This window comes from Babylonia areolata, chromosome 19 (assembly GCF_041734735.1).
Source record: "Babylonia areolata isolate BAREFJ2019XMU chromosome 19, ASM4173473v1, whole genome shotgun sequence".
Classification (NCBI taxonomy): Eukaryota; Metazoa; Mollusca; class Gastropoda; order Neogastropoda; family Buccinidae; genus Babylonia; species Babylonia areolata.
The window spans coordinates 12,525,003-12,532,502 of NC_134894.1; the positions used below are offsets into that span (position 1 = coordinate 12,525,003).

Genomic DNA, 7,500 nt, shown 5'->3' on the forward strand with positions numbered 1-7,500 from the left:
TCCATGAGCTCCATTCGGAAGAAGGGCATCTTCGAGCGGAGTTTCGGTTCGCAGATGATGAACCAACAAACAGAGGAGAAATACAACCTCATGATGGTGGAGGAGAGGGCGAGACACCTTTTGGACAAAGACGAAAGCGACGCCGTACTCCGACACCTAAAAACGGTACACGGTTGATTGCAGAGGTCTATGGCTGTCTTCTCTCTCTCGCTTTCGTGTGTGTGTGTGTGTGTGTGTGTGTGTGTGTGTGTGTGTGTGTGTGTGTGTGTATGTGTGTATTTCCAAATCTTTCGGGTGTGTGTGTGTGTGTGTGTGTGTGTGTGTGTGTGTGTGTGTGTGTTTCCAAATCTTTCGGGGTGTGTGTGTGTGTTTGTGTGTGTGTGTGTGTGTTTCCAAATCTTTCGGGGGTGTGTGTGTGTGTGTGTGTGTGTGTGTGTGTGTGTGTGTGTGTGTGTGTGTGTGTGTGTGTGTGTGCTCGCCTGTACTGTGAGTGCTTGCGTCCATACGTGTGTGTATGTAGGTGTGAAAATATGCGCGCGCGTGCTTGTGTGTGTATCTGTGTTTGTGTGTGTTCGCGTGCGTGCTCATGTGAAGAATGTGTATGCTTGTGCGTGCAGGTACTTAAACACGCTCTTTTCAAGTAGGCAAATCGAAAACGTTCAACTTCATTCAGTTCCTGCCCTATTTGTTCTTACGTTCAGTTGGTACTATCTAGTCGTCTTGGTCATAAAGGCGATCACTGGTTAATGTAATCAAAGATAATGATGCCATGGTTAATGTAATTATCTTCGTTATAGCTGCTGTCGCCATTATTGTTTATGTTGTTGCCGTGGATGATGATGTTGATTATGATTACAATGGTAATGATGATATCGATTTCATGACTGTGATATGAAGATCATGCTGATGATGCAACAACTGCTGTTGCTTCTGTTACTGTTTAAGATAATTATCTATATATTGCTGTTGTTCTTTGCGGTCAATAATGACTAGGAGGATGACAAGGTTTTTGTCGTATTATTGTCCATGCTGTTATTGTTTTGTTTTCTTCTTCTTCTTCTTCTTCTTCTTCTTCTTCTTCTTCTTCTTCTTCTTCTTCTTCTTCTTCTTCTTCGTCTCTGCGTGACAAAATGTCACATCCTTTACGAGGTGGTACCATAAACTTGGCAGCTCGCGCCCCCAGAGTGACCATAGTTGATCAAGAGGATTAAACCTCCTCCTTCTTCTCCTTCTTATTCTCCTCCTCCTCCTCCCCTTCTTCTTCTTCTTCTTCTTCTTCTTCTTATTATTATTATTATTATTATTCCTCTTCTCAATTCAATTCAATTCAAAATACTTTATTATCTGCTTCAACCAAAAACAGAAAATTTTCTTTAGGCTCACTTAAAATAAAATGCCCGTCAGCACAAAAAAAAACAACAAAAAACAAAACTGACACACCCTTCACTTATCACCATGTACACATCAATTATTATGTAAAAAGAAAAACATGTGGGTAAGATACTGTTACATTCAGAGTGCAACAACTGTGTGCGTGTTGCGTGTGTGCCCGCGCGCGCGCACGCATCGTTTTGTGTGCGCGCACGCGCGCGCACGTGTACGTTTCAATCATTATAAAAAGAAGAATATTCAGTAAGATAATAATAACATTTAAAAAGACAAATGCTCATCAACAGATAAAACCGAAAAAAGAAAAAAAAAAAAAAGAAAAAAAAAACCGAATGAGCAACTGGCACACCCTTCTTTGATCACAGCATACATATTAACTATCATGTTAAAAGAAAACATTTAGTTAAGAAAACAAAAATTACACTTTAAGATAAAGTGAAACATTTCAATGATATAATAGGAACATATTCCTCCTCCTCCTCTTCAACCCTCCTTCCCCTCCACTTTCTTTTTCTTTATCTTCGCCTTCTTCTTCTGCTTCTTTGTTGGGATGTAGAGGATTAAACATCCTCCTTCTTCTCCTTCTCCTTATTCTCCTCCTTATCTACTCCCTTTGTTCTTCTTCACCCTTTCCTCCACATCATCATCATCATCATAGTCATCATCACCCACCCTCCTTACCCTGCTCCTTTTTGACTCACTTGTGTAAACAAAGTGAGTCTATGTTTTAACCCGGTGTTCGGTTGTCTGTGTGTGTGTGTGTGTGTGTGTGTGTGTGTGTCTGTGTCTGTGTCTGTGTGTCTGTATGTCTGTGTGTCTGTGTGTCCGTGGTAAACCTTAACATTGACATTTTCTCTGCAAATACTTTGTCAGTTGACACCAAATTAGGCATAAAAATAGGAAAAATTCAGTTCTTTCCAGTCATCTTGTTTAAAACAATATTGCACCTCTAGGATGGGCACCTAAAAAAAATAAAAAATGAAGCCTAATTATATGCAAACTGCATTTACTGTTATATTTATATTTTTTGTATTCTCTAAACTTGGCACTTTGATCTGATATTCTGACCCAACAACAAGAGCAGTCATTATTATCATTTTTTGTTCAAACAGGAACTTCTTTTGCTAAGCATGGAAGTTTTTTTGTTGTTTTTTGCAAACGTTTTTGGTGCAGATAGTAAAAAAGGGAAAATACTCTGTAAGTAATGCTAGGGGACGTAATTCGCTTTAAGCTGATCTTTCTCATCTTAAACATTACATTTTGAAATTATACTCAATACATAAAAAGCTTGGATTTTTTTTTAAGTGTATCACAAGTGAGTCTTGAAGGCCTTGCCTCTCTTGTTTCTTTTATACTTGCCATCTTCTGCTTCCTTTTTTTCACCGCTTGTTTAAGTCATGTTGTGGTGGTGTTGGTGACGGTCAGTATCAGGAACAGAAGGACCTGGACAGACTGGTGGAGATGCTGATGGCCATACTGGACAGGCCGGACAAACTGCAGCTGCTCAAAGACATCAGGTCAGTAATTGGACATGGGGAGGTGTGTGTGTGTGTGTGTGTGTGTGTGTGTGCGCGCGCGCGCGCAGACAGAGATTCTACGATCTGTGTGTGTGTGCATGGGTTCTTTTTTGTTTTTTGTCCTGTTCTATTTCTTCTCTGTCTTATAATGGACCGACAATGGTGATGATGATGATGATGATGATGATGATGATGATGGTGATGATAATGGCGACAACAATAACGACGACGACTTTGATGGTGATGATGACGACGATACAGACCAAAAACAAAACAAAAAAACAAAAAAAAAACGAAAACAAAACAAAAAAAAGGACAAGAAATTCTGAGAGCCATAGCTCCAAAATTCTAATTGCTGCTGCTGCTGCTGCTGCTGCAGCTACAACTCAGTATACTGAATGCTACTTCTGCTGTTAGTTATGTACCCCTCCTCCCGGGCTCCCCTCCCCCCCTCCCACAGGCGCTCCCATCCCCCCTCCCGCACCATGTTGTTATAAAAAATTATTGTATTTTATTTTGTATTACTTCTTGTTGTCACAACAGATTTCTCTGTGTGAAATTCGGGCTCCTCTCCCCACTGAGAGAGAGCGCGTAGCTACACCTGAAAAGCGCCATGCACCATTTTCTTTTACGGATTTTTCTTCTTTTTTTTCCTGCAGTTTTATTTGTTTCCCCCACCCCCACCCCCACCCCCATGTTTGCCTCAGAGGGGTGGTGCTGCCGAGTCACGTGGGCCGCTTTGACAGCCTGGTGGCCCGCCACGAGCTGACGTCGTTCGACAGCACGTCCAGCAAGCTGCACCTCCCGCTCAGCCCCGTGCACCGCTCGGAGTCCCGCGGCAAGCCCCGCCCCAAGTTCATGACCACCGTCATTGGTGAGACCGCTAGCCGTGCCGTGCCGTGCCGTGCCTTGTCTGTCTGTGTCTTGCTGTGCCTTGTCTGTCTGTGTCTTGCAGTGTCCGGCCTTGTCTGTCTGTGTCTTGCCGTGCCTTGTCTGTCTATGTCTTGCCGTGCCGGGCCTTTTCTGTCTGTGTCTTGCCGTGCCTTGTCTGTCTGTGTCTTGCTGTGCCTTGTCTGTCTGTGTCTTGCCGTGCCTTGTCTGTCTGTGTCTTGCCTGTGCCTTGTCTGTCTGTGTCTTGCTGTGCCTTGTCTGTCTGTGTCTTGCCGTGGGCCTTGTCTGTCTGTGTCTTGCTGTGCCTTGTCTGTCTGTGTCTTGCCGTGCCGTGCCTTGTCTGTCTGTGTCTTGCCGTGCTGTGCCTTGTCTGTCTGTGTCTTGCTGTGCCTTGTCTGTCTGTGTCTTGCTGTGCCTTGTCTGTCTGTGTCTTGCTGTGCCTTTTCTGTCTGTGTCTTGCCTTGCCTTTTCTGTCTGTGTCTTGCCGTGCCTTGCCTTTTCTGTCTGTGTCTTGCTGTGCCTTGTCTGTCTGTGTCTTGCCGTGCCGTGCCTTGCTGTCTGGTCTTGGCGGCTTGTCTGTTGTGTCTTGCTGTGCCGTGCCTTGTCTGTCTGTGTCTTGCTGTGCCGTGCCTTGTCTGTCTGTGTCTTGCCGTGCCGTGCCTTGTCTGTCTGTGTCTTGCCGTGCCGTGCCTTGTCTGTCTGTGTCTTGCCGTGCCGTGCCTTGTCTGTCTGTGTCTTGCTGTGCCTTGTCTGTCTGTGTCTTGCTGTGCCTTGTCTGTCTGTGTCTTGCTGTGCCTTGTCTGTGTCTTGCCGTGCCGGGCCTTGTCTGTCTGTGTCTTTCCGTGCCTTGCCTTGTCTGTCTGTGTCTTGCCGTGCCGTGCCTTGTCTGTCTGTGTCTTGCTGTGCCTTGTCTGTCTGTGTCTTGCTGTGCCTTGTCTGTGTCTTGCCGTGCCGGGCCTTGTCTGTCTGTGTCTTTCCGTGCCTTGCCTTGTCTGTCTGTGTCTTGCCATGTCGTGCCTTCTCTAGAAAAGGTCGTGTGTAATAAGTAGATTCTCCAGTTCAGTTTCAAAAGTATCTTAAAAAAATAGATATATAGATATAGATATATAGATATATGTGTGTGTGTGTGTGTGTGTGTGTGTGTGTGTGTGTGTGTGTATGTGTGTGTGTGTGTGTGTGTGTGTGATTTCACCTCTTCCCCCACGCCTTAACATTCTTGACCAGCTATTGGTGAGCCTTGCCTTGCCTTACCTTGCCTTGCCTTCCTTGCCTTGGAAGGATTGTGTGTAAGAAAAGTCACAATCTGGATTCCCCAGTTCAGTTTTCATAGTCTATCAAAACCCACTTGCGTTCAGACAAATTGAAATATACATGGTCTCTGAGTTGTTTTTTTTATCTACCTGCATGCGAAATGATGGCAAGACATGAGGAACAATTGATGGATACAAAGTGGCTCAGCCTCTTACACGCACTAATAGATGACTGAGCTGCATGTATAATAATAATAATAATAATAATGGTATTTATATAGCGCTGAATCTTGTGCAGAGACAAGTCAAAGCGCTTTCCCACCAGTCATTCACACGCATGCATAACTCTAAAACTGGAGAAACTGAAGACAATGAAGAGGCAGGCAAGGGAGGCTATTTTGGGAAGAGGTGGGTTTTAAGGCCAGACTTGTAAGAGCTGAATGTGGAGACTTGACGAAGCGAAAGAGGAAGTTCATTCCAATTGCAAGGTCCAGAGACAGAGAAAGAACGTAATGCGTAAACAGAGTGCCGATCGTAGTGAGCGAGATGGAGTGTAGAGGTGAAGGCAGCCACAGTGATAGGAAGGGGCAGTTTTGTGAATATGTATGTGTGTGTGAAAGAGACAGAGACAGACAGGCAGACAGAGAAAAACAGAGACAGAGACAGACTGAGACAGAAATGGACGATCAGACAAACAAACAAACACAGGCACAGAGAGAGACAGACAGACAGACAGAGAAATGTGCCTCTGTGCCTAGCATATACTTAAGCTTCAAAATATACTTTTGCTTTTTGGACTGACGACAGCTGATGAACATAAATTATGGTAATAATGATAACGATGATGACGACGAAGGCGACAAAGGCGACAACGATAACAATGTAATAATAAAATACGTTTACAATGTATCAGACGCAGACGGTCATTTCCACATCCAGTCCGTGGACCATGAACAACGGGACAGACAACGTCAGATCCAGGTCGTTGACGCTTTCCGCAGTCACGACAAGAACCAGACACCTACCTACAGCAACAACAACAACTACAACAACAACAACAACAACTACAACTACAACAGCTACAATACCAACCCACCACCACCACAGCCAAGTCACTACCATCAACAACAACAACAACTGCAAAAACAACAACAGCAGCAGCAGCAGCAGATGATGATGATGAAAAGGCCTAACTACAACAACACCACTCCAACACTACCACAGACAAGTCACTACCATCAACAACAACAGCAGCAGCAGCAGCAGCAGATGGTGCATAGGCCAATTACAGTCAGCAGCAACAACCGCAGCAGCGCCTTCAGGCCTCCTCCGTCTTCGTCTTCCAGAGTCAACGGCGTCGATCATCAGAACCGTTTGAACAGCAACGTCACCTTGCCTCCCCCGCCGGAGTGGAGAGATGATGTGGAAGTGTAAGTTTTGTGTGTGTGTGTGTGTGGAGGTGGGGGTGGGGTATGCTGTGTGTGTGTGTGTGTGTGTGTGTGTGTGTGTGTGTGTGTGTGTGTGTGTGTGTGTGTGTGTGTGTGTGTGTGTGTGTGTGTGTGACCAGTTCTGTTCGGGTAAGGGCAGTGTTACATCTCTTCACACGGTTTTTACTGACAAACATAGAATGCATGGAAATAAAAGTCAGTTTCACTTCTGTTGCTGTTGTTGTTGCTGTGTGTGGTGCGCGTGTGTGTATGTATGCGTATGCGCGCGTGTATGTGTGTGTGTGAGACAGGCAGACAGATGTGTGTGTGTGTGTGAGAGAGAGAGAGAGAGAGAGAGAGAGAGAGAGAGAGAGAGAGACAGACAGACAGACAGACAGACTGACATGGGAACACGGAGAGAATGATGAGAGAGACAGAGACAGAGAGAGAAAGAGTGATCTCAGTTGTGTTCGGGTCAGGTCGGTTCTTTTGTTCTTTATTTCATTTCTTTTTCTTTTCTTTTTTTTTTAATTCGTTTCGATTGTATTGAGTTCAGGTGAGACAGAACAATATTTTTGGTGTGTTTCAGAATCATCGTGGAGAAAGCGCCTGTGCCCCCTCCTCCCTCACCACCCCCTCCTGAGGAAGGCTTCGTCGTCTATTTATCAAAACAGAAGAAAAATCTGGGTAACTATGTTTTCCCTGCCATAGTCTGCATAGTCACTTCTTAGTCATAGGAAAAAAAACAGCCAGACTGGGGACGCCTGCTGTTCAAAAGTTTCAGTTTCAGTTTCAGTAGCTCAAGGAGGCGTCACTGCGTTCGGACAAATCCATATACGCTACACCACATCTGCCAAGCAGATGCCTGACCAGCAGCGTAACCCAACGCGCTTAGTCAGGCCTTGAGAGAAACCAAAAAAAGGTGAATAAATAATAGATAAGCTTACATAGATAAATAAATAATAATTATAATATAAAAAGGTAATAATAATAATAATAATAATAATAAAATAGTAATATTCATAT

General features: G+C 44.4%; 1 protein-coding gene across 2 annotated transcripts in view; it reads left to right on the top strand.

The window, feature by feature from the left end:
* LOC143293457 (uncharacterized) overlaps positions 1 to 7,500 on the top strand; it is a 76,170-nt gene that overhangs the window by 63,735 nt on the left and 4,935 nt on the right. For both annotated transcript variants that reach the window (XM_076604328.1, XM_076604329.1), the window contains exons 11-15: positions 1 to 165; positions 2,815 to 2,906; positions 3,614 to 3,780; positions 5,961 to 6,477; positions 7,064 to 7,161. The exon at positions 1 to 165 is cut by the window's left edge and continues 14 nt beyond it. In XM_076604328.1, the coding sequence (XP_076460443.1) occupies positions 1 to 165; positions 2,815 to 2,906; positions 3,614 to 3,780; positions 5,961 to 6,477; positions 7,064 to 7,161 (1,039 nt within the window). The remainder of the gene's footprint in view (positions 166 to 2,814; positions 2,907 to 3,613; positions 3,781 to 5,960; positions 6,478 to 7,063; positions 7,162 to 7,500) is intronic.